We start from the raw sequence: 26,815 nt of genomic DNA on the forward strand, positions 1-26,815 counted from the left end.
GCACTCTACCACTAGGCCAAACTCCAGGCCCAAATTCATTCTTCTTGACCATAAAGATAGTTGTTGTAGTTTTGGTTGTTTTTGTTCATTTTCAAAATCAAAGCCCAGGGCTAGGCAGGCACTGTACCATTGAACTATACCCTTTGCTTCGTATTTATCAAACCTTCAATGTGCCAACTTGAAAGCTTTTTAAAGGAAACATATCTGTCTTGGCTAGATTCCCCAAGAAAAGACATTGGCTTAGAATTCATATGCAACATATTTATTGGTAATCAACAAATATAACAATACATTGAAAAGAGGAGGGCAGCAGGAATGAACTGGGGAAAAGTCAGTCACACAAGCCCTATCAAGCCTCAGCCCCTGGCTGTGCTCTGGAGTAGGTAAGATCTATCAGAGTTGCCACACACTGAGTCAGAATAGCCAGGCCTTGTCATCCCACTTCACTTGTTCACTCTGGGTAGTTGAGGCGAGTCCTGAGGGGCTGACTTTTCACCATAGTGACAGAATTCCAGACAAACAAAAGTGAAGAGAAGAAGGACTTCCTTTGGACTCCATGTTTTGGAGGTATCAGTCTTTGGCAGGCGAAGCAGAACATCATGGCACCAGGAGCACATGACCGAGGCTATGGTGTCCTTAACGGAAGACTGGAAAAGAAAGGAGAAGCCACAGCACTAAGGGCTTCCTTCTTTCTCCTTTTTGATTCTGTCTGGATCCCAGCCTATCGGATGGTGGCACTGAAGTCAGGGACAGGTCTTCTCTGATCTTAGCTGATCTTCTCTAGACATGTCCTCCCAGACATACCTAGAGGTATCCTCTATTAATCTCCTGAGCACTTCTGGACTCAATCGAGTTGACAGTCAAGATTAATCATCCCAGCCAAGGGGGGAAAAACAAAAAAAAAATTTAAGTCAATGTTCAAACTCAATGATTAATGTTTAACTATAATCACAATAATTTGTAATTTTGTTTATTCATCAGAATTTTGATGTTTTACTTTATTTTACTTCGCAATTCAAAAATATATTTCCAGTTTCTTTTTTTCTTTTTTCTTTTCTTTTCTTTTTTTTTTTTTTGCCAATCCTCGGGCATGGAGCACTGTCCTTGAACTTTCTCAAGGCTAGTGCTCTACTACTTGGGCCACAGCACCACTTCTGGCTTTTTTTAGGTATGTGGTAACCAACTCCCAGCCCCCCTAGTTTCTTTTTAAGACACAGTCTTGCTATACTGCCATGCCTGGCTTAAGCTATTTTCCTGGCTCAGGCCCTGAGTATCTGGTGGCTCATGCCTGTAATCTCAGCTACTCAGGAGGCTGAAACCTAAAGATTAGGATTCAAAGCCAGCCCAGGCAGTAAAGTCCTTGAGATTCTTTTTATTTTTCGTTTAGTTTTGTTTGCTGGTCCTGGGGCTTGAACTCAGAGCCTGGACACTGTCCTTGAGCTCTCCCAAGGCTAGACCTCTACCACTTGAGCCATAGCATCATTTCTGGTTTTTTTTTGTGGGAGGGAGGGGGCAGTCATGGAGCTTGAACTCAGCCTGGGCGCTGTCCCTGAGCTCTTCAGCTCAAGGGTACAGCCCTACCCTTGAGCCAAGCCCCACTTCCTGTTTTCTAGAGGTTAATTGGAGATAAGAGTCTCAGGTCCTTTTGTGCCCGGGCTGGCTTTGAACCTTGATCCTCAGACCTCAGTCTTCTGAGTAGCTACAAGTATAGGTGTGAGCCACCATGCCGGCCCAAGTTCCTAGCTTTCTGACGACAGGCATGGATAACAGCAGTTTCCAGAACCAGAATCGAATTCTGTATTTTTCAAAAAGGAAATTTTTAAAAATTCACTGAAATACTTAAAAACATGCTTCCCTTCATGTGGTTTTGTCCTGGCTTCACCTCTGTGGACTCAACTCAGACATCCCTACCAGGACTCCCATCCTAATCAAATAAAAACCACGAAAACCATCACCTCTGTCCTGTTCTTTTGTGAAGATAGATGGTCCCGGCCTTCCACTGTTGGTTACACAATCTGTAGATTGAAAAAGGGAGACGGGGTCGCACCCAACTTTCAGGGCAGTGGGTATGTTTCAGACTCTATCTAGGCTAAGCATCCCTAACGCGGGACGTGGAGGTGTGGCTCAAGTAGTAAAGCCAAGCGAGAGCTTGGTAGATACACACACACTCCCCAAAGCAGAAGACTACTCTTCCACCATATAGAGTGAACCTTCGGTGCCCGCCCCCATGCGCAATAGGAATCCACTGTACCCAAAATGGCCCATAGGTGGCACTGCAGGAACAGGTATGTGCACCAGCCGCGTTGACGGCTGGTTAGGGGGCGGGGATTTGAGCCGCGAGTGACCGGACGTGGGAGGACCCTCAGAGGGAGGGAGGCGTGTGTTCTGCAGTGCGCAGGTGCAGACTTGGCCCCGCCCCCGGAAGTGAGGGTTACTGAACCTGATGACGTGGCTTGGTAACGTCTCGGCCGGTGCGCCCTCGCTGCGCCCGGCGGCGCCGGAATTGTCCGCGGCCTACTAGGGACAGGAGCGTGCTTTTGAGCCTGAGCGGGGACAGCGGTGGCCGCAAACTGGGTTGCGGGGGACCCGGCAGGGCAGCGGCCATGGGGGAATGAGTGACGCGCCTGCCCCGCAGTTCTGCGGCAGCGGCCAGACATGTAGAGACCCCGCCGCGGGGACAGCGGCGGCGGCAACTCCTGAGCCCCGGGATGGAGGAGAAATACGGCGGGGACGCGCTGGCCGGGCCCGGGGGCGGCGGCGGCCTCGGGCCGGTGGACGTGCCCAGCGCCCGGTAAGGAACCGGACTGACGCCCCTTCCCCGGCCTCCCCGCTGTCGGGCTCGGCCCGAGTCCCCCGCGCTTCCCCGTGCGGACCGCCGATCCGCCCGGCTGCCGGCCGCTTCCGCCCGGCTGTGGCTCAGGGAGCCCAGTTTCATGACTGCTTATTAATCTTCCCGCCGTCCACCAGCGGGCATGCGGGAAGGCAGACCTGAACTGAGGGTACCGGGGTACCCAGACCCGCCATGGAGTTTCCTAACGAGTTTTCTTGAGAGACGGGGGTGGAGAGAGAGGAACATCAAATGTGCCGAAACAATTTTGCAGCATAAATTTAGTTTGGCGATCTGTTTTGAACCATGCATTTAGTAAATAATAGCATATCGTGTTAATTGTTGACTCATGACAGCTAAATGCAATAGGAGATTCTAGCCTAGATTTGGTGGTAGGGGACACGACGGACACGACTAGGCAATGGACAAAATTGGACTATGGACAAGAGATTAAAGTTTCATCTCACTTTTCAGTTGCCTGTTGATAACCCTTCTGGGTTTGTGGCAGAATGTCTAGATTCTTAGGAAATACCAGTATTTACAAGTAAAAGAATGTAATATTTCACTTAGTGTCAATTAGTCCAGTGGGGTGTGGGGGAGGGAGCCTGTGCTCGATTTTAGAAAGTGTAATAAAGCAGGAGGGACCGAGCATGGAGGTAAAGACTATTGCTAATTCTTGCAGTTTTTCTATAACTTGATATTTTCATGGCCTGTAAGTAATGTAAAAGTGTTTTTATTCAAGAGCTCACAATCTTAGGAAGGTAAGTGGTAATTCTTTGCAGACTTGTTTGCTCTTAAACTGGGAATCTGATTAATTTCAGAATCCATGTATAGTGCCTTCTAACTTTGTTCTTTAGACATTTACTGACTAGAACTTGAATTACACACCTTCCCTGCACTGCCCCTCAGCTTTTGTGCTCAAAGCTGGCACTCTTCCATTTGAACCACATCTCTATCTCCAGCTTTTAGCTGGTTAATTTGAGATGAAGAGTGTCATGGATTTTCCTGCCTGGGCTGCCTTTGAACCATGATTCTCAGATCTCAGCCTCCTGAGTAGCTGTGATTACAGGAATGAGACAGGAGAGCTCATCTTTCTGTTGTTGTTTTTAAAGTATTATATATCCAAAGAACTATGAGCTTCAGCTCACAGTTGAGCACAGCTCAAGTAGCTGTAATTCTAGCTACACAGGAGCCTGAAATGTAAGGATTACAGTTCTGAGTTTATGAGACAGCCTGGTGCAGTGGCTCACGCCTGTACTCCTAACTACTCCAGGCCAAGATCTGAGGATGGAAGTTCAAAGCCAGCCTGGGCACTACAAAGGTGTGAGGCTCTTATCTCCAGTTAATCAGTAGAAAACAGGAAGAGGGGCTGTGGCTCAAGGGTAGGGCAAAAGCTTTGATCTGAAGAGCTCAGGAACAGTGCCCAGAGTTCAAGCCCCATGACCCACAAAAACAAAAAAAAGTTGTGGAGAGGGTACCCCAATGGCCCAAGGACTTACTAGCCTTATTAAGAAGCTCCCTTTTCTCTCTTCTTTGCCCTTACTCATATCTTCACTCTTAAGTAAATGAAGCTAATAGCTTCCTTAACTAAGAATGTGTATTTATAATATAAAAGTGCCTTAGACTACTGTTTCATCTTTACGCCAGCCAAAATACTTCATTAAAAAAAAAAAATCAAAGAATTGGGCTGGGAATGTGGCTTAGTGAGAGTGTTTGCCTAGCATGCATGAAGCCCTGGGTTCAGTTCCTTGGTACCACATATAAACAGAAAAATCCAGAAGCAGTGCTGTGGCTCAAGTGGTAGAGCTATAGCCTTGAGCACAGAGAGGCTCAGGGACAGAGCCTAGACCCTGAATTCAAGCCCCAAGACTGCCTGGAAAAGAAAAAAAAAAAAAGTCTAAAAGAATCAAAGAGGTGGGGCCGGAAATTTGGCCTAGTGGTAGAGTGCTTGCCTAGCATGCACGAAGACCCAGGTTCAATTCCTTGGTACCACATACATAGAAAAAAGCCGGAAGTGGTGCTGAAGCTCAAGTGGTAGAGCTCTAGTCTTGAGAAAGTCCAAGAACAGTGCTCAGGCCCTGAGCTCAAGCCCAGGACAGGCAAAGAGATGACATTGTCAAAAAGAAATGTACTCTTGGAGCCAAGAGTTTGGCCTAGTGGTAGAGCGCTTGCCTAGGATGCACAAAGACCCAGGTTCAATTCCTTGGTACTGCATACTCAGATAAAAATGGAAATGGTGTTATGGCTCAAGTGGTAGAGCCTTGAGAAAAGCCCAAAGTCAGTGCTCAGGCCCTAGGTTCAGTCCCCAGGACTATGTATTCTTTACTAACAGTAATCCCTCTGTACATCACATAATAACAAACAAATTAAACATCAAAGAATCCAGCTTTTATCTAAAGTATTGAAATAATTTTCTTAATTTATCAGTGGTAACAAAAGATTGGTAGTGTGCATTATGTGGAAAGCCACATAGTAATATCAAAATAAGTGTAGAATTTCAAATGTGTAATAAGTACAATTTATGTATACATACATAGGTAAAGATTTGAAATGATATACCAAATGGATTACCTGTGAGAAAAAAATTTGAAATGGTGGCCTTTTTTTTTTTTGGTTATTTCTTTTGCCACTCCTCGGGCTTAAACTCAGGGCCTAGTCACTGTCTCTGAGCCTCTCAGTGCTACCACTCTACCACTTGAGCCACAGCACCACTATTGGCTTTTTCTGTGTATGTGGTACCAAGAAATCCCTCGAACCCAGAGCTTCAAGCATGCTAGGCAGGCACTCTACCACTGGGCCACACTCCTAGCCCCTAGAAATGGTTTTATATGAAACATTTGCCATATGAGAACTAAACTCAACATCTAGGCACTGTCCTTAGCTTTTTCCAAATAATAGGCTGGTACCTTACTACTTGAACCACAACTAACACTTCTAGGTTTTTGCTGGTTGATTGGAAAGAAGTCTGAGGATTGGGATTTTAAAGCCAACCTCAAGCTTATAAACAATCTCAAGATCCTTGAGTGAAAATATCAAAGGACAGCACCTACACCCTGAGTTTAATCCCAATATTGGCAAAAATAAAAATAAAAAAATACCCAGGCACGGTGGCTCACACCTGTAATCCTAGCTAGGAGGATGAGGTCTGAGGATCTTGGTTCAAAGCCAGCCCAGTCACTAAAGTCCATGAGACTCATCTCCAGTTAACCACCAGAAAGCCAGAAGTGGCACTGTAGCTCAAGAGGTAGGGCAGTAGCCTTGAGCTGAAGAACTCAGGGACAATGCCCAGGCCCAGAGTTCAAGTTCCACAACCAACAAAATAATAAAAAGCAAAGGTCACTAAGTTCCTTGTCATTTAAATGATACTAAATATTTTTTCTGCTTTTATTTTTCAGATTAACAAAATATATTGTGTTACTATGTTTCACTAAAATTTTGAAAGCTGTGGGACTTTTTGAATCCTATGATCTCCTCAAAGTTGTGCACATTGTTCAGTTCATTTTTATATTAAAACTTGGGTAAGTTTGGGGGAAATCTTTTTTTTTTAATTTGACAATTCTGTTTTAAGTGAGTGTTGTTAGAAAACTGTATATAGAATGTTTTTTGCAATTCTTCCTTACAAGTTTGTGTGGATTTGTTTTTTGGAATCTTGTTGTTTTTTGTTTTTTTTTAATAGAAGCATATCTAAGGTTAGAACTACAGAAAGATAAGAAAAGGGATTGATATAGCCTAGCATGATGGCAACTACCTGCAAAATCATAGCACTGAGATCCTACTTGAATCATAAGCTCAACACAAACCTGAGTTACAGAGACTCTAGATTTGTCTTGATAAGGAGACAGCTAGATTGTCAGGTCTGCTTCAACATTCAAACTGTTGTAGTACCTCATTGTCACCTATGATAATTCTCATTTCAAAAAACCACTGTAAACTTCAGAGAGAGCATGATAACACGGCAGAGAGTAAGATACAAGGGTAGATAATATGGTATTTTTATAAAAATGATTTTAAATTTGCACGAACATCTTGGAGACCCTAAAGATTCTCAAACTCTCCCAGTAATATAGCACCGTCTTCAGTCAAGAATAAAGTGTTGGGGGCCGGGAGTTTGGCCTACTGGTAGAGTGCTTGCCTAGCATGCACGAAGACCCGGGTTCGATTCCTTGGTACCACATACTTAGAAAAACCCAGAAGTGGTGCTGAGGCTCAAGTGGTAGAGTTCTAGCCTTGAGAAAAATCCAAAGACAGTGCTCAGGGCCTGAGCTTAAGCCCAGGACTGGCAAAAAAAAAAAAAAAAAAGAATAAAGTGTTGGGGCCAGGATTTGGCCTGGTGGTAGAGTGCTTACCTAGCACACACAATAGATCTAGGTTTGATTCCTCGGTACCACATACATAGAAAAGTCCAGAAGTGGTGCTATGGCTCAAGTGGTGGAGCTCTAGCCTTGAGGAAAAAGCCCAAGGACAGTGCTCAGGTCCTGAGTTCAAGCCCAGGACTGGCAAAGTAAAAAAATGAAAGAAAGAGAAAGAACGAACTAACCAGACCTATAGAGGTTGGATGCATAGCTCAGTTGGTGAGCAAAAGTGGCTCACAGTCACAGACCTTTTAAAAAAAAAAAAAAAAAAAAGGAGAGGCCCAGGAGTTTGGCCTAGTGGTAGAGTGCTTGCCTTGCATGTACAAAGACCTGGGTTTGATTCCTTGGTACCACATACATAGAAAAAAGCCGGAAGTGGTGCTGAGGCTCAGGTGGTAGAGCTCTAGCCTTGAGAAAGTCCAAGGACAGTGCTTAAGCCCTGAACCCAAGCCCAGGACTGGCCGAGAGAGAGAAAGAGAGAGAGATTGGTAATGATCACACTCTTTACTGATTTAAAAAAAAAAAAACTAAAGATTCTTGGGAATAAAATTTTAGTATTTCAGAAAGACATTAACAGCTAGGGAAATTTTAAGCACCAGTTTTATGTGTTATTAATGTGTTTTTATATAATTTTTCACAATATAAACAATAGGGACACATCACTAGCACTTCACTTCTGTTATGCTGTTTCAAAATTAATTACCGAATTTTAGAGAAAGAAAATTGTTTTCTTTGGAGTTTCAGGGTATTTAAAAATACTGAGAGTCAAGGGAATTGGCACACAACTGTAATCCCAGCACTAGGAAAACTGAGTCAGGAGGATCAAGAACTTGAAGCTAATCTGGGTTATATAGCTAGATATTGCTTTAAAAAATAAAATACAGGGCCGGGAGTTTGGCCTAGTGGTTAAAGTGCTTGCCTAGCATGCATGAAGACCCGGGTTCGATTCCTTGGTGCCACATACATAGAAAAAAACCGGAAGTGGTGCTGAGGCTCAAGTGGTAGAGCTCTAGCCTTGAGAAAGTCCAAGGACAGTGCTCAGGCCCTGAGCTCAAGCCCAGGACTGGCAAAAAAAAATACAGGCCGGGAGCATAGCCTAGTGGTAGTAGGCATGAAGCTTTGGGTTCAATTCCTCAGTACCACATACACAGAAAAAACCCAGAAGTGGCTCTGTGGCTTAAGTGGCAGAGCATTAGCCTTGAGCAAAAAGTGTCCAAGGACAGTTCCCAAGCTCTGAGGCTCAAGTCCCAGGACTGGTAATAAAAATAATAAAATACTGAGATTTGGCTTGTGAACTGGTTCTGAAAACTATTAGAAAAGTAAACTTAATAAAATATTGCCATGCAAGTCTCTTAAAGAATAAGTGTCATTTTTTAGCATTTCTTTTTGTTACTGGGATGAACTTGGCCTAACACTAAGCTTGCTTGCTCAGCAAGGCTCTATCATTTGGGCGGCATCTCCAGCTCTGCTTTTTTTTTTTTCTTCTCAGACAGAGTTTTGAGGACTTGACTCTCTGTGCTGGCTTTAAACCTTGATCCTCCAGATTTCAGCCTCCTAAGTAGGTAGAATTACAGGCATCAGCCACTTGTTCCTGGCTGATCTCCAGTAGTTCATTAGTGTTTGTTTATAATAAATGTCCTTACTTAAAACTGTATTTTGTGTGTAATGTTGATTAATATTAACACGCTACTGTTTCAATATTTCAGGACTGCATTTTTTATGGTTTTGTTTCAAAAACCATTTTCTTCTGGGAAAACTATTACAAAACACCAGGTAAGGTATTTACAGAATCGTTTATTCGTAGTCACTTCCCATTCAGTGGACCAGCATAGAGCACCCGTTTTTCCCATCAGAATTAACAGAAAATCTTCAGTTAGCTTGCTTTTGACTTATCTTTCCAGGATTGAGGCTTCAAGAATAAGGTGTAAAAATCCCAAGATAATGAAGTGTCTAAAACTGCCGAAGAGACTAGGATATAGTTCAATAGTAAAGGGCTTGCCTAGCAAGTACATTCAATCACTAGAACCAAAAAAAGACTAAAAGCAAGTTCAAGCCTCAAGATTCTCTCTCTCTCCCCCCCTCTCTCTCCCTCCCTCCCTCCCTCTCTCTCTCTCTCTCTCTCTATCACATGCACACACGCGTGCACAGTACCAACAAGAATAGAAAATTTTAAGCTGGCACCAATGGCTCATGGCTATAATCCTAGCTACTCCAGAGACTAAGATCTGAGGATCATCATTCAGACCCAACCAAGGCAAGAGACTCATCTCCAGTAAACTCAGAAAAATCTGGAAGTGGCTTAAGGACAGTGCCTAAGCCTTGAGTTCAAAGCCTGGGACTGACCAAAAAAAATTTTTAACTCAATATCTTTTTGCTTGCCTGACTGCTTGTTTTTTGACGGTTGTGGGGCTTGAACTCTGGGCCTGGGCACTGTCTCAAAGCTAGCACTCTACCACTTGACCACAATACCACTTCCAACTTTTGTTTTTTGTTTTTTGCCAGTCCTGGGCTTGAGCTCAGGGCCTGAGCACTGTCCTTGGACTTTCTCAAGGCTAGAGCTCTACCACTTGAGCCTCAGCACCACTTCCGACTTTTTTCTATGTATGTGGTACCGAGGAATCGAACCCAGGTCTTCATGCATGCTAGGCAAGCACTTTAACCACTAGGCCAAACTCCCGGCCCACCACTTCCAACTTTTGCTGTGTATGTGGTACCAGGGAATCAAAACCAGGACTTTGTGCATGCTAGGCAGGCACTCTACCAGTAGGCCATGCTCCTGGCCATATTTCAATATCTTTAAATAGTTATACAAAGAGATTTCAGCAGCGTAGAAAAAAAAATTAAGCATGTACTATAATAAAGTGTCCTTATCCAGAAAGGTATGCCAGTAAGACCTGAGGCATGCACAAGAACCTAGAATGAGGCCGGGAGTTTGGTCTAGTGGTAGAGTGCTTGCCTGGCATGCACGAAGACCCAGGTTCGATTCCTTGGTACCACATTCTTAGAAAAAGCCAGAAGTGGTGCTGAGGCTCAAGTGGTAGAGCTCTAGCCTTGAGAAAAATCCAAGGACAGTGCTCAGGCCCTGAGCTTAAGCCCAGGACTGGCAAAAAAAAAAAAAAAAGAACCTAGAATGTCACTGGGAAGTTGGTGAAGCACAGGATTTGGCAATGAGGCTATGAGAGTCAGAGATACTCATGTTGTATCCATCCACCTTAAAAATTTATGCAAGCTACTTATTTCTGTTGCCTTAATTTGCTTGCCTATAAAATAGAAATACCTTTTTTTCAAGTAGAGCTGTGGGAAATGGATGGAGTTATACATGTAAAGTTACCAGAACAGTACCTGATAGGTATATAGTGTGCATGCAGTATGTCCTAAGGTACAGTATGTCACCCTTAGGGAATTTTATACCAGAAGTGCCCTCATTCTGCAGAACCTTCTTGCCCTGAGTTGAACTTAACTATCAGTTACTTTATACCACAAGTAATCCTGTACCATGATTTTTTTTTTTTAGATACCAAGAGCATTTTTTAATAGGATTAGTATTTTAAATTGCTTTCTCAGTTGGCCAGTAATAAGAGCACTAAAAATTCCTGATGGAAAAGAATTGAAATTCTAAATCATTAAGTATTTTTAGGAAATAAAAGATCAATAACTGGGCCAGGAGTTTGGCCTAGTGGCAGAGTGCTTGCCTAGCATGCACGAAGACCCAGGTTCGATTCCTCGGTACCCCACATACATAGCAAAAAGCCGGACTTGGTGCTGAGGCTCAAGTGGTAGAGCTCTAGCCTTGAGAAAGTCCAAGGACTGTGCTCAAGCCCTGAGCTCAAGTCCAGGACTGGCAAAAAAAAAGATCAATAACTGTAGAGTTAGTCAAGAGGTCTTAGCATTTTTATTTGTTTATTTATCTATGTATCGGCAGTCCTGGGGCTTGATCTTGGGTCCTAGACAGTGCCCCTCAGCTTCTTTAGCTCAAAGCTCACATTCTACCATTGAAGCCACAGTGCCACTCCCAACCTTTCTGTTTATGTTGTACTAAGGAATCAAACCTAGGGCTTCATGTATGCTAGAGGGATTCCCACTCTACCACTTAGCCACATCCGCAGCCCCAGCATGTTATCCTTTTTTTTTTTTTGGGCAGTTGTGGGACTTGAACTCTGGGCCGGAGAGTTGTCCCTGAGCTCTTCAGCTCAAGGCTACTTCCTTACTCCTTGAGTCATAGCACCACTTCTGGTTTTCTGGTGGTTGAGAGCCTCACGGACTTTTTAGTGCCCTTTTAGTGCCCAGGCTGGCTTTGAACCTTGATCCTCAGATCTCAGCCTCCTGAGTAGCTAGGATTACAGGAATGAGCCACAGCACTGGGCCATCTTTTTTAAATATATAAATTTTCCTAGTTCTAGTGGCTCACACCTTTAATCCTAGCTATACAGGAAGTTGAGATCTGAGGATCACAGTTTGAAACTAGCCACACAGGAGAGTCCATGAGACACTTATCTCCAATTAACCACCGAAAAACTGGAAGTAGAGCTGTGATTCAAAGTGGCAGAGTATTAGCCTTGAGACAGAAAGCTCAGGAACAGTACCTAGACCCTGTGTTCAACTTCCACAACCAACCAAAAATAAAATATAGCTAAATAGCTAGCTGTAGATATTTATTTAGCCTTTCAAAGGTTCATTATTGTTAAAAGATGACTGAAATTCTCACTTTTTGTTTTTACCTACAGTGGATCAAAATATTTAAACATGCTATTGCTGGCTGTATCATTTCACTCTTGTGGTTTTTTGGCCTTACTCTTTGTGGACCACTAAGGTAAATAAAAACACAGGTGAATGTCCTATCTCTTGATATTTTATGTCAAATATTTATACAAATGATTCTAGCATGTCTATAACATTGGGTAGATCTCAAGTGAAATGGTCAGGGAAGGAGGAACATAAAAGGCAGGAGGAGGGGAGGAAGAAAGAGAGAGGAACCAGTTAAGTTTGTGGGCTAATTCTTTGGTGAACACCACTGGTATATTTATTTGTAATGTGTCACATTTTACTCTTTAAAACCCAAAAAAGTTAATAAAATCACTGACCCCTTTTTACAACTGGTTCAAAAGCCAAAAAGTCTGAAATGGTAAATAAAAACGTAAACCTATACAGTGGGCACTGGTGGCTCATGCCTGTAATCCTAGCTACTCAAGAGATCTGAGGGTTTCAGTTCAGAGCCTGCCCAGGCATAAGAATTCCATGAGACTCTAATGAACCACCAGAAAACTGGAAGTGGTGCTGTGGCTTAAGTGGTAGAGCACTAGCCTATTGAGCTGAAGAGCTCAGGGACAGCACCCAGGCCTGGAGTTCAAGCCCCACAATTAACCCTCCCTTTCCCCCCTCAAAAATAAGGAATGTCAGTACTCATATTAAACATATAGTGAGTGAGCTAAATAGATTATTCTCATTTTTATTCTCCTAGATCTGTATAATCTCCCTCCCCCCACACCCCAGTGTGCTTTTAATATACATTTTTGGGTAAAGAAGAAGCATGCCAATTTAACAAGTAGATGAAAATCTGTTACTATAGCCAGATGCAGTGGCTCATGCCTGTAATCTTAGCTAGTCAGAAGGTTGAGATCTGAGGATCGAGGTCAAAGCCAGCCCAGGCACTAAAGACCATGAGACTCTTATCACCAGTTAACCCCTAGAAAACTGGAAGTAGTGCTGTGGCTTAAGGGGGAGGACAGTAGCCTTGAGCTGAAGAGCTCAGGGATAGCGCCCAAGCCCAGAGTTCAAGCTCCACAACCAAGAACAACAACAAAAATATTATTGCTATACTTGAAGAACTTCAAACTGCTAACTTTAACTTTTTTTTAATGTATTCTCTATATGTGTGTGCGCTCTGTATGTGTGTGTGCATGTGTTTGTGATCAACCTACTAACTTTAACCTTTCCAAAGCTTGCATCCTACCACTTGAACCGCAGCTCCACTTCTCTAGACATATTTTGTTATTCTAGTTGAGCTTGTGCTTCCTAACATTAGACATAATTTAAAAATGATACTTTATTTTTTATAGGACTTTGCTGCTATTTGAGCACAGTGATATCGTTGTCATCTCACTACTCAGTGTTTTGTTCACTAGTTCTGGAGGAGGACCAGCAAAGGTAGAATTTTCCATTCTCAGTTATTTATAAATTAAAAGTATAGGTGTAAGATGCTATCCAAATTAAAAAACTAAAATGTAGTGTGTGTCTGTGTGTGTGTATACACAGGAATACACATGCAACAGTGCAAAGACTGGAACTCAGCCCTATGTTCTTGCTTGGCCTTTTTTGATCAAGGCTAATACTAGCACATGAGCCACATTTCCACTGCTAGCTTTTGCTGATAACTTTGAGATCAGAGTCCCAGGGACATTTCAGCCCAGGACAAGTTTGAACCATAATCCTCAGATAATCAGCCTTCTGAGGAGTCAGTTTTAGGGGCCTGAGTCACTAGTTTCTAGCTTCAAGTCTATCTTTTACCATTTATAAGAATACAGTGAGGAGCCGGGACACTAAAGTCCATAAGACTCTTATCTCCAGTTAACCACTAGAAAACCAGAAGTCATGCTGTGGCTCCAGGGGTAGGGCTGTGTAGCCTTAGTAGCTTAGTGGTAGAATACTTGCCTTACATGCATGAAGCCCTGGGTTTTATTTCCTCAGTACGACATACCCAGAAAAAGCCAGAAGTGGCGATGTGGCTCAAGTGGTAGAGTGCTAACCTTGAGCAAAAAGAAGCCCAGGCCCTGATTTCAAGCCCCAGGACTAGCCAAAAATAAAGTGAAATAAAAAAAACAAATTCAAGCCCTATGACCCACAAAAAAAAAAAAAGCTCAGGGACAGTGTCCAGGTCCTGAGTTCAAGCCTCACAACTGGCCAAAAAAAAAAAAAAAAAAAAAATTAGTCATGTTGCCAAAAAGATTTCCTTTATATTGGGCTCCTCAACCTTAAATCTTGTAAGTTCAAACCCAGTTCTATGAAAAATAAAAAATTAGTTCTGAAAACAATAATTCATATTAATGTCTAGTGAAGTTAGTAAGAAAATGACTGAAGATGTCAATACTGTATGTCTTAAATGCCCTTAAATTTATTAAATCACTTTTGTAGTATACTATTATTGTATGCTTACATAAGACTTTAATGTCATGGTTTTGTTTTGTTTTGTTTTTTTAACTTTATTTTTTAATAATTTATTTGAGTATGTACTTACAAAATAAAAATTATTTTCAAAGAAGCCATCTTTTATTTTTTTCTTCATTTTCAGACAAGGGGGGCTGCTTTTTTCATTATTGCTGTGATCTGTTTATTACTTTTCGACAATGATGATCTCATGGCTAAAATGGCTGAACATCGTATCCTTTTACAATAGAGTTATTAAAATCAAGAAAAATAGAATAGTAGAATTGGGGGGGGGGAAGTGAAGTAAACATATCCATCATAAATGAGTTCATAGATTAATGTAAACAGCCTAATCAGTATTCAAATGAACAGGTTCATCCTGAATAATTTTATAGTATCAAAATTTAGTGTTCTAAGCTGAGTGCCGATGGCTCACACCTCCTAGCTACTCAGAAAGCTGAGATCTGAAGATTGAGGTTTGGAAGCTAGCCTGGGACAAGCAAGTCCATTAGACTCTTATCTTCAATTAACCACCAGAAAACTAGTAGTGAAACTGTGGCTTAAAGTGGTAGAGTGCTAGCAAAAATGTTCAGGGACAGTGCCTAGGCCATGAGTTCAAGCCCCATGAGGAACAACAACAATAAAAAAAAAATTAGTGTTCTAAATTTTCAAAATTTGTGGACATTGAAAACAATATTTTAAAACCAGGAGAGGTGGCTCACACCTGTAATCCTAACTACTCAGGAGGCTGAGATCTGAGGATCAAGGTTCAAAGCCAGCCTAGGCACAAAAGGACCTGAGATTCTTATCTCCAATTAACCTCTAGAAAATGGGAAATGGAGCTTGGCTTAAGGGTAGGGCAGTAGCCTTGAGCTGATGAGCTCAGGGACAGTGCCCAGGCCCACTTCAAGCTCCAAGACACCCCCCCCAAAAAAAAAATATTTTAGAGTATTCTAGTGTGTTTGGCAAAAAGCATAATTTCCTTTCCCTGCTTTTCACTTTGCTATTCTTGACAGCTCACCACTCTCTCTCTCTCTTACATACATCAAGCTAACCAGTCATTGTTTACTTATTTTTTTGCTGGGGCCTGTATAGTCAGTAATTTAGAAGACACATTCAAGACTAATTTGACGTATCAGTTTAAAAGTGCAAGGAGGGCCGGGAGTTTGGCCTAGTGGTTAAAGTGCTTGCCTAGCATGCATGAAGACCCGGGTTCGATTCCTCGGTACCACATACATAGATAAAAGCCAGAAGTGGTGCTGAGGCTCAAGTGGTAGAGCTCTAGCCTTGAGAAAGTCCAAGGACAGTGCTCAGGCCCTGAGCTCAAGCCCAGGACTGGCAAAAAAAAAAAAAAAAGTGCAAGGAGTTTTACCTAATGGTAGCGTGCTTGCCTAGTATGCACAAAGACCTGTGTTCAATTCTTTACTACCACATATATAGAGAAAGCCAGAAGTGGTGCTTTGGGTCAAGTGGTAGAGCTCTAGCCTTGAGAAGACCCAAGGACAGTGTTCAGGTCCTAAATTCAACCCCCAAGACTGGCCAAAAAAAAAAAAGTACAGCCAAAAAGATTGCTTGTTCTTGGGCTGGGAGTTTGGCCTGGTGGTAGAGTGCTTGCCTAGCATGCTAAAAGACCCAGGTTCAATTCATCGGTACTACATATATAGAAAAAGCCAGAGGGCTGGGAATTTGGCCTAGTGGTAGAGTGCTTACCTAGTGTGCACGAAGACCCAGGTTCGATTCCTTGGTACCACATATAGAGAAAGAAAAAAAAAAGCCAGAAATGGTGCTGTGGCTCAAGTAGTAGAGCTCTAGCCTTGAGAAGGTCCAAGGATAGTGCTCAAACCCTGAGCTCAAAGCCTGGGACTGGCAAAAAAAAAAAAAAAAAAAGTATGACAGAAAGAAAGAGGGGAAAAAAAGCTTGTTCTTGTCTGTATTGTACTTATAATGTAGAAGCATGTGACTTTTGGAGATCAAGTACAGAATTTAGCCACTATATCGTAAGCAATACTGGAATTGTTTTTGAAAGCCACAAATACAAAAGCTGGGTATGATCCCAGCATTAAAGAAGCTGAGGCAAAAGAATCCCAAGTTTGAGGCCAACATGGGCTACACAGAGATACCAAAAATATATAGATATATGTATAGATAGATAGATAGATAGATAGATAGATAGATAGATAGATAGATGTAGGTATAAATGATTTCCTAGAACAAAATTGAAATTTAAGTGGTTGTAAGAGAAATACTGGGGCCAAGAGTGTAGCCTAGTGACAGCGTGCGTGCCTAGCTTGCATGAAGCCCTGGGTTCAATTCCTCAGTGCCACATACACAGAAAAAGCCTGAAGTATTACCATGGTTCAAGTGGTAGTATACTAGACTTGAGAAAGCTCAAGGACAATGCCCAGGCCCTGAGTTCAAGCCCCAGGACTGGGAAAAAAAAATGGAAAAGGAAAAAAAGAAAAACATTGCTAGGCACTGATGCCTCATACCTATAATCCTACCTACTCAGAAGGCAGAGATCTGAGGATTCCAGTTCAAAGCTGCTGCGGCAGAAAAGGCCTTGAATCTCCAGTTAAGCACCAGAAAACCAGAAGTAGTGCTGTGGCTCAAATGGTGGAATGCTAGCCTAGAGCTTAATAGCCCAGGCAGGACCAGCACACACATACAAAAAAAGAGAGAAATGAATTGTTGAAAGTCAAATTTGGGGCACTCAGTCTATTCTATAATTAAACCAAAATAAGGCATCCAAACTTTTATATGTACCTGAGATATTAAAGAGTTGATACTTGCAATTTTTTTCCTTTATTCCAACTCCCTTAGCTGAAGGACATCATGACAGTGCACTAACTCACATGCTGTACACAGCTATTGCCTTCTTAGGTGTGGCAGATCACAAGGTATGTTCATTTCTTTGTTGTTAATGTAATCAAAACATACTTGGAGTTTTATACTCTAAGCCCAAACTCCCATCAGTTTCATGTCAGATCCCATTACTCAGTCCTAAACACTGAATGTATGGTAAAGCATAGAGACAGTAGGCTGGAAATGTGGCTTAGTGGTAGAGTGCTTGTCTTGCATGCATAAAGTCTTGTGTTAAATTCCTCAGTACCACATACCCAGAAAACACCAGAAGTGGCTCTGTAGCTCAAGTGTTAGAGAGGTAGTCTTGAGCAAAAGAAACTCAGGTACAGTGCCTAAGCCCTGAGTTCAAGCCACAGGACTGGAACAAAAAAATAAAAATACAGAAGTTTTAAGAAGGCGAGATGTATTATGTGGCACATGCATGCCATGGGGAGAGAGCATGTCAGTATATCTTTTGCCATCTCATTTATGAGTACACACGTGAGCTATTAGTTGAACTTTGGAGAAGGCCAAAGATGTTACAGTCACAGTTGTAGCCTTTTTGACCATTATCTCAGTTGTGGTTTTTAGAAGTGCCACAGAGGCCAGGCACAGTGGCTCAGGTCTATAATCCTAGCTACTCAGGAGGCTGAGATCTGAGGATCAGGGTTCAAAGCCAGCCAAGTCACAAAAGGACCTGAGACTCTTATCTCCAATTAACCTCTAGAAAATGGGAAGTGGGTAGGGCAGTAGCCTTGAGCTGAAGAGCTCAGGGACGGCTCCCAGGCAGAGTTCAAGTCCCATGACCCACAAAAAAGCCACAGGGAGTGAACAACAAGCCTGGTAGGTAGTCTGTTCTGAGCTTTTTGGCTGTCCTCTTCCTTTGAGGCAGTTTCCTCCAGACTTTGTAAACATGCTATCAACAAGTTCTGTCCTTCTTAGAACCCAAAGTAACTGCAAACAACTACAGAAGAGACTAGCCCAGATCAAAGACAGATGCAAAGTAGAGGCTATGGTACCTAGCCTTTATTCTACCTTTTGTTAATTTTGTGGGTGCAAGTAAAGCACTTCCAAACAAAAACACTGGCCCTTGGGGCTGGGAATGTGGTTTAATGGTAGAGTGCTTGTGTAGCATGCATGAAGCTGCCCTGGATTTGATTCCTCAGTACCACATAATCAGAAAAGGCCAGAAGTGGCACTGTGGCTCAAATAAGAGTGCTAGCCTTGAGCAGTAGAAGCTCAGGGACAGTGCCCAGGCCCTGACCTCAAATCCCAGGCCTGGCAAAAGAAAAAAAAATAAACACTGGCCCTTATGACTTATGTCTATAGTCCTGGCTACTTAGACTGATACCTGGAGATTGCCCTTTGAGGACTCTTAGCTGCAGTTATCCAGCAGAAAGCCAGAACTGGACCAGACCCTGGGGGCTCATACCTGTGATCCTAGCTACTCTGAGAGAGGCAGGAAAGTCCATGAGACTTACTTACCTCCACCATTGCTTGTCATTTGAGTAGCAAAATAACTGAAGATACAGGTCGGGGGAGGGAGGGGAATCTTAGGGTTTTTTTAACTTATATATTTAAGGGTTGAATATGGGTTTGTATGGATTTCTGATGAGCTTTTTCTGATTTTACTTCTAGGGTGGAGTATTGTTGCTAGTACTAGCTTTATGTTGTAAAGTTGGTTTTCACACAGCTTCCAGAAAGCTCGCTCTAGATGTGGGTGGAGCCAAACGTCTTCAAGCCTTATCCCAGCTTGTTTCTGTGCTTCTCTTATGCCCATGGGTCATTGTTCTTTCTGTGACAACTGAGGTAAGAGGAGGAATTTATTGGCAGTAAGTAAAATGAATTGATGTTGCTCAGAAATTTTAGTTCACACCAGCAGGTGGACTAAGGAAGAGCGTTAATGAGTGAATATGATCAAAGAAGTTTCTTTGTATGTATGGAAATACAACAGTAACACCTGTTGAAACTGTTTTTTGGGGGGACTTGAACTTTGGGCCTGGGCGTTGTCCCTGACCTCTTCAGCTCAAGACTACCACCCTACCCCTTGAGCCACAGTGTGACTTCTGGTTTTCTGATGGATAATTGAATAAGAGTCTCATGGACTTTAGTGCCCAGGCTGGCTTTGAACCACTATCCTCAGTTCTCAGCCTCCTGAGTAGCTAAGATTACAGGCATGAGCCACCACGCCCAGCTCCTGTTGAAACTTTTAAAAAGAAGAGGGGATGAGAAGAAAGTAGAGCCAGGCACCCGTGGCTCATACCTAAAATTGTAACTACTCAAAAGGCTGAGCTTTAAGGATCACAATTCAAAGCTAGTAAAGTGTGTGAAACTCTCCAGTTACTTCCAGAAAACTTTAGAAGTGGCACTGTAGCTTAAAGTGGTAGAGTGCTAGCCTTGAGCAAAAAACTCAGGGACAGCCCCCGGCCCTGAGTTCAAACCTCACAACAAACAAATAGGAGAAAAAGAAAGAAAAAATAAAAAGGACATTCATCAAGATACATTATTGACATGTATGAACATTTTATAGTAGGGCTGGGCATGGTGGCTCATACCTGTAATCCTACCTATGCAGGAGGCTGAGATCTGAGGATCATGGTTCAAAGCCAGCCCCTGCACTAAAGTCTGTCAGTCTCTTATCTCCATTTAACCACCAAGAAAACCGGAAGTTGCTCTGTGGCTCAAGAGTTAGGGTAATACTGTTGAGCTGAAGAGCTTAGAGACAGCACCTAGGGCCAGAATTCAAGCCCCATGACTGACAAAAAAAAAAATTCAGGGCCGGGAGTTTGGCCTAGTGGTTAAAGTGCTTGCCTAGCATGCACGAAGACCCGGGTTCGATTCCTCAGTACCACATACATAGAAAAAAGCCAGAATTGGTGCTGAGGCTCAAGTGGTAGAGCTCTAGCCTTGAGAAAGTCCAAGGACAGTGCTCAAGCCCTGAGCTCAAGCCCAGGACTGGCAAAAAAAAAAAAAAAAAATTCACAGTAAGATTAAGAGTGTGACCTAGTTGTAGAGTGCTTGCCTACCAAGCATGAAGCCCTGGGTTTGATTCCTCGGTACTACATACACAGAAAAGGCCATATGTGGTACTGTGGCTCAAATGGTAGAGTTCTAGCCTTGAGCATAGAGAAGCTCAGGGACAGTGCTCAGGCCTTGAATTAAAGCCCTAGGACCAGATAGAAAAAAAAAGTCACAGTAAAATCCCACTTACACAATAAATATATGCTGTTAAAAACATGCAAAGGTGGCTGGGAGTTTGGCCTGGTGGTAGAGTGCTTGCCTAGCATGCACAAAGACCGGGGTTCAATTCCTCAGTACCACATATATATAGAAAAGCCGAAAGTGGTGCTGTGGCTTCAGTGGTAGAGTGCTAGCCTTGAAGAAAGTCCAAGGACTGGCACCAAAAAAAAAAAAAATGCAAAGGTAAAAAAGGAAACAATTAGTACATTGCATTTTTTTTTTAATTTGAGTTAAAGTGGCCAAATTATACCTGGATTTTTTTTCTTTGTAGTTTGGTTTGGTTTGGTTTTTCATACTAATGCCCAGGTATAAACTCTGGGCCTCTTGTTGTTATTCAGCTTTTTGCTCACTGCTGGCACTATCGCCTGAGCCATACCTCTGGTTCAGGCTTTTTGCTGCTTAATTGGAAATAAGAGTCTTGGGATTTGTCTTCTGGGATGACTTTGAATTAGGATTCCAAGATCTTTGTTTCCTGAGTAGCTACAATTACAGATGTGAACCAGCAGAGCCCTTCTTATCAGTCTCCATAAAATTTAGCAGTCAAGTAAACAAAGTAAGGACCAGCCATGCCCAGCCTTTCTTAGAGACCCTGTCTCACTCAATGGCTGGTCACTGCAGCTCAATATCCCACCTGCAAGGGAAACACAATGGCTCATACCACATACCTGTCATGCTAGCAACAAGGGCAAGCACAAGCAGGAGGAACACAGCCCAGGCTGGCCTGGGCCTAAAAGGAGACCCTACCTTGAAAATAACCAATGCACAAAGGGACTGGAGGTGTGGCTCAAGTGGTTTACCACCCGCATAGCAATTTTGAGACTCTGTAGTCAAGCCCCATTACTAAATTTTATTAATATTTTTTGAATATTTTGGAGAATACTGATAAAATGTTACAAAATCTTAGAGCTCTTCTATATTGGCTTTTTTTTTTTTTTTAATCCTGCTGGTACTGGGCTTTTAGGGCTTTCCCTCAGCTTTTTCCCTCACTGTTGGTGCTCTAGTCCCATATATGTTAGCATTTTGTGTTATGTTAGCATATTAAAGCATGAGAATAATTGCTTAAATATAAAAGGATTAAGAAAAGTATTTATAAAATACAAACAGTATATTCATGTCATATTGACTCTTCTCTTTTTTTCTTTTTCTTCCAGAGTAAAGTTGAGTCTTGGTTTTCTCTCATTATGCCTTTTACAACAGTTATCTTTTTTGTCATGATCCTGGACTTCTATGTGAATTCCATTTGTTTGGTCAAAATGGAAGTTTCCAGATGTGCCTGCTACGGGTCCTTTCCCATTTTTATTAGTGCTCTCCTTTTGGGGAATTTTTGGACACATCCAATAACAGATCAGCTTCGGGCTATGAACAAAGCAGCACATGAGGAGAGCACTGAACATGTCCTGTCTGGAGGAGTGGTTGTGAGCGCTGTGTTCTTCATTTTGTGTAAGTAGAAACTACCCCTTGTTTTTTACATTTTGGTTTTCATCAGTTGGTCAGTCATGGGGCTTAAACTCTGGGCCTGGGCATTGTCCCTGAGCTCTTCAGCTCAAGGCTAGTACTCTACTACTTGAGCCACAGTGCCATTTCCACTTGTGTTTTCTGCTGGTTAAGTGGAGATAAGAGTCTCAAGGACTGGGGCCGGGAGTTTGGCCTAGTGGTAGAATGCCTGCCTAGCATGCACGAAGACCTGGGTTCGATTCCTTGGTACCACATACACAGGAAAAAGCTGGCAGTGGTGCTGAGGCTCAAGTGGTAGAGCTCTAGCCTTGAGAAATCCCAAGGACAGAGCTCAGTCCCTGAGCTCAAGCCCAGGACTGGCAAAAAAAAAAAAAAAAAAAAGAATCTCAAGGACTTCCATGTCTGGGATTGGCTTTGAACTGAGATCCTGAGATCTCAGCCTCCTGAGCAGCTAGGATTACAGGTGTGAGCCACCAGCGCCAGCTTCCCCTTGTTTTTATTTTCATCAGTTAATATATATATATATATTTTTTTTGGGGGGGGGGCAGTCTTGGGCCTTGAACTCAGGACCTGGGCACTGTCCTTGGGCTTTCCCAAGACTAGAGCTTTACCATTTGAGCCACAGCACCAGTTCTGGCTTTTTTCTGTGAATGTGGTACTGAGAAATCAAACCCAGGTCTTCATGCATGCTAGGCAAGCACTCTACTGCGCAGCCTTCTAGCTGGTGGCGTAGAAGCCCAGGTTGCTATTTGTGCTTCCTCAACTATGTGCTGAAAGGCATGTATGCTCCTGGGCACACCCAGTGACCTGAGCAGTCAGGAACCAGAGGGCCCTGGCTGTTCCACCTCGAGCAGGAGCTCCCAGAAACTCCCCGTAAGTGGGGTGTGTCTCAGGACACCACCATCAGAAAGGTCCCCTATTTGCTGCAGGTATGACATGGCAGCCATCTCTTGATCTGTATTTCTAAAATAAAGTCAGATCTAGATCTATACCTGGAGTCTGGTCGCCACTTCACCCCGCTCCCAGACCCCGACACTCTACCACTAGGCTAAATTCCCTGCCCTCATCAGTTAATCTTTATGGACTTAGATTTCCAAATTAGTTACTCAGTTTTGAATATTTTTCAGTGCTTGCATTTTAGTGCTTGCTCAGTTACCTTGTTGGTGTTTGATAGCCTCTACTTTGTAAACTGTGTAATGTTCTTTTTTCTCTCATTCTAGCTGCCAACATCTTATCATCTCCCTCTAAGAGAGGACAGAAAGGTACCTTTATTGGATATTCTCCTGAAGGAACACCTCTTTATAACTTCATGGGTGATGCTTTTCACCATAGCTCTCAGTCTGTTCCTAGATTTATTAAGGAATCACTAAAACAGATTCTTGAGGAGAGTGACTCTAGGCAGATCTTTTACTTCTTGTGCTTGAATCTGGTAAGATTTTTTTTAATTTCAATGGCATCTCTTAAGACTCAATTTAATTTTGACAGAACAGTATATTCTTAGTACTTCCCATTTTCTGATAGAGGTGGGCTATAATTTACATTAAATAGTAGAAAGATTATATTCTAAGTAATTTTTTAAGCTTGGGAACTTATTAAATTGCATTGAATCAATTGATAAGATTTTTTTGTGTGTGTGCCAGTCCTGGGGCTTGAATCTTTGGGCTTTGGCACTGAAACCTAAGCTTTTGTGTTCAAGGCTCCCCCTTTCTCCCTTTAGCTACAGCTCTACTTCCAGTTTTTTGTAGTTAAAAGGAGATGAGACTCTCATGGACATTCCTGGCCTGGCTGACTTCAAACTAAGATCCTCAGATCTCAGCCTCCTGATTAGCTAGGATTATAGGCGTGAGCCACTAGCAACCAGATAATATAGCTTTTAAGAAGTTTTCTCTCCTTAGAGGCTGTAGGTCACTAATATTTCCGAATCTTCTTTATTGATTTCTAGACGTACAAAATCTTTATTTTTATCTTTTTTTTTGGTCAGTCATGGGGCTTGAACTTTGAGCCTGGGCACTGTACCTTAGCTCTTCAGTCAAGGCTTCTGCCATAACCCTTGAGCCACTTCCTGTTTTCTAGAGGATAATTAGAGTCTCAGGTCCTTTTTTGCCTGGGCTGGCTTTGAACTGTGATCCTCAGATCTCTGAGTAGCTAGGATTATAGGCATGAGCCACTGTGCCAACTTTTAAGTAATTTTTAAGATGGATGTATTTGATTTAGCTTAGTCTTTTACAGTTTATGTGAAATGAAGTTTCTATTATAAATAGTAATTCGCTAAAGAGGCAAAGTTTAATCACACTTCAAAGAAAGCTTGGGTAATTAAAAATTAAATCTTCATGATAAAGTTCTAATAAAACTCTGTTGAAACATATTTTCTAACATGCTTCTCCTATTTTTTTTAAACATTTTTAGCTTTTTACCTTTGTGGAATTATTCTATGGTGTTTTGACCAATAGTCTGGGTCTGATCTCAGATGGATTTCACATGCTCTTTGACTGCTCTGCTTTGGTTATGGGACTTTTTGCTGCTTTAATGAGTCGATGGAAAGCAACTCGGATTTTCTCTTATGGGTAGGTATACTATCAGAGTTATATGGTACCATGAAAAAAAGCTTGAGTACAAATTCTATATGTTACAGTAAAATACCACTTTTAAGGTAATATACCACTTTTGCTAGGCACTGGTGGCTCCTTGCTACTCAGGAGGCTGATATCTGGAGTATTTCAGTTTGATGTTAGCCCAAGAAGTCCATTTCCAAAATAACTAGCAAAAACTAGGGCTAGAAGTGTAGCTTATGCAAAGAGCACCAAATGAGCAACAAGCCCAGCAAATGTACGGCTCTCCGTCAAACCCCATTATCCCTTACTCCTTAAAATACACACACATATCCAGCATGGTGGTTCACGCCTGTAATCCTAGCTACTCAGGAGGCTCAAATCTGAGGATCAAGGTTCAAAACCAGCCCAGACACAAAAGGACCTGAGATTCTTATCGCCAGTTAACTTCTAGAAAATGAGAAGTGGAGCTTGGCTTAAGGGTAGTGCAGTAGCCTTGAGCTGAAGAGCACAGGAACAATGCCCAGGCCTAGGAGTAGGGTGGGAGCCTTGAGCTGTAGAGCTCAGGGACAGTGCCCAGGCCAAGTTCAAGCCCCATGACCCACAAAACAAAAAAGTACACACACATACACATACTATGTATGTGGTACCAGTCCTGAGGCTTGAATTTAGGATCTGGTCACTTTCGCGAGCTTTTGTGATGAGTGCTGGTACTCTACCACTTGAGCCACAGCTCTACATCTGGCTTTTTGCAGATTAATTGATGATGAATCTCATATACTTTTTTCTGTCCACTCTGGCTTCAAACTTTCATCTTTAGATCTCAACCTCCTGAATAACCAGGATTACAGGCATAACCTACTTGTGCTTTACTGATTTAGATTTATTCTGGTTTTTTGTTTTGTTTTGTTTTGTTTTTTGGCCAGTCATGGGCTTGAGCTCAGGGCCTGAGCACTGTCCTTGGACTTTCTCAAGGTTAGAGCTCTACCACTTGAGCCTCAGCACCATTTCTGGCTTTTTTCCATGTATGTGGTACCGAGGAACCGAACCTGGGTCTTTTGTGCATGCCAGGCAAGCACTCTACCACTAGGCCAAACTCCCAGCCCTGTGATTTAGATTATTCTAAATTAGTAAATTCAACTCATTCCCACCTATTACATTTTAAAAGATATTTGTATGAAAAAATACAAATAATTTTGGTAAAAAGCAAAATTTAGCCCAACAAAGATATGGAGGACTAAATTAAGGGTTTTTATAAGACTGATACCAAAGAAGGTCTTTGGGATATGTAAGTATATAAAATCTCAACAAGTACATGTATGAGAGGTTTTAAATCTTGGAAATTTTCCATTATTTAATACTTCAGAAATCTAGGTTTGTGGGACTGAGAGCGTGGCCTAGTAGTAGAGTGCTTGCCTAGCATACACAAAGTCCTGGGTTTGATCTCTCAGTACCAAAGACATAGAAAAGTCAGAAATGGTGCTGTTGCTCAAGTGGTAGAGTTCTAGCCTTGAGAAAACCCAAGTACTGTGCTCAAGCACTGAGTTCAAGCCCCAGGACTGGAAAAAAAGAAAAAAAAATAGATTTGTTTCATCACTTAAAATATTTTTTCTGCTTTTTAAATGTTTGTCATTTTGCTTTTTTACATTTTTAGGTATGGTCGAATAGAAATTCTCTCTGGATTTATTAATGGACTTTTTCTAATAGTAATAGCATTTTTTGTGTTTATGGAATCAGTGGCTAGATTAATTGATCCTCCAGAATTAGATACAAACATGTTAACAGTAAGTCATTTTCTTTTCCTATTTTAATTTCTACTTAGATTTTCTATGCTAAGGCTGTTTATAGTTTACTAACCTTTTTTTCCTGTGCCTCTATTAGGGTTTGATGTCTAGGCCTGATCATTGTCCCTAAACTTCTGTGATCAAGGCTGTACCATTTAAGCCACAGCTACATTTCTGGCTTATTTGGGGAAGGGGGCAAGGGGAGAGGAAGGTGAGACTAGAGGTGGTAGTTATTTGGAGATAAGAATCACAGTTTTCCTGCTCTGAACCACAATCCTTAGATCTTAGCCTGCTCAATAGCTAGGATTACAAGCATGGTGACGAGGAAGATTTTTATAACAGTAGTTGCATTCAAGCTGTTTAATCACCTACAAACTTATAAAGCTAACTAATTTTAAAAGCTGGCAAACAAATGACTGAGTCACAGAAAGACATAAATAAGCTCCATATATTTCCTAAAGTAAACTCTTCTTACTACCTAGAAAAGTATTTTAATTTTTATATGAATAGACTTTACTAAAGAAAAAACTGGATACATAAGTAAGCCTGAGTTGCTCTTCAAATTATTTCACAAGAGAGGATAATCAAGGTTGTTTATCCTTTGAAGATTTGTTTTGGACTGGGTTT

General features: G+C 42.1%; 1 protein-coding gene and 1 long non-coding RNA gene across 2 annotated transcripts in view; one reads left to right on the forward strand and one right to left on the reverse strand.

Annotated features, from left to right (window-relative positions):
- Positions 1-246: 246 nt before the first annotated feature.
- LOC150064352 (uncharacterized) lies at positions 247-2,375 on the reverse strand. Its single transcript, XR_016535257.1, has 3 exons — positions 2,252-2,375; positions 1,956-2,015; positions 247-838 (listed from the first exon to the last, which is right to left on the reverse strand). It is a non-coding gene; the product is annotated as an uncharacterized LOC150064352 (long non-coding RNA).
- Positions 2,376-2,443: 68 nt separating this feature from the next.
- Slc30a5 (solute carrier family 30 member 5) overlaps positions 2,444-26,815 on the forward strand; it is a 30,534-nt gene continuing 6,162 nt past the window's right edge. Inside the window, exons 1-12 of the mRNA XM_090331770.1 lie at positions 2,444-2,791; positions 6,223-6,345; positions 8,886-8,952; positions 11,904-11,989; positions 13,236-13,323; positions 14,465-14,552; positions 17,140-17,216; positions 18,799-18,969; positions 21,552-21,840; positions 23,076-23,284; positions 24,262-24,419; positions 26,059-26,188. Of these exons, the coding sequence (XP_090187896.1) occupies positions 2,709-2,791; positions 6,223-6,345; positions 8,886-8,952; positions 11,904-11,989; positions 13,236-13,323; positions 14,465-14,552; positions 17,140-17,216; positions 18,799-18,969; positions 21,552-21,840; positions 23,076-23,284; positions 24,262-24,419; positions 26,059-26,188 (1,569 nt within the window). The 5' untranslated portion in view covers positions 2,444-2,708. The remainder of the gene's footprint in view (positions 2,792-6,222; positions 6,346-8,885; positions 8,953-11,903; positions 11,990-13,235; positions 13,324-14,464; positions 14,553-17,139; positions 17,217-18,798; positions 18,970-21,551; positions 21,841-23,075; positions 23,285-24,261; positions 24,420-26,058; positions 26,189-26,815) is intronic.

The sequence above is a fragment of the Megascapheus bottae genome, chromosome 4 (assembly GCF_031878675.1).
Source record: "Megascapheus bottae isolate mThoBot1 chromosome 4, mThoBot2.hap1, whole genome shotgun sequence".
Lineage (NCBI taxonomy): Eukaryota > Metazoa > Chordata > Mammalia > Rodentia > Geomyidae > Megascapheus > Megascapheus bottae.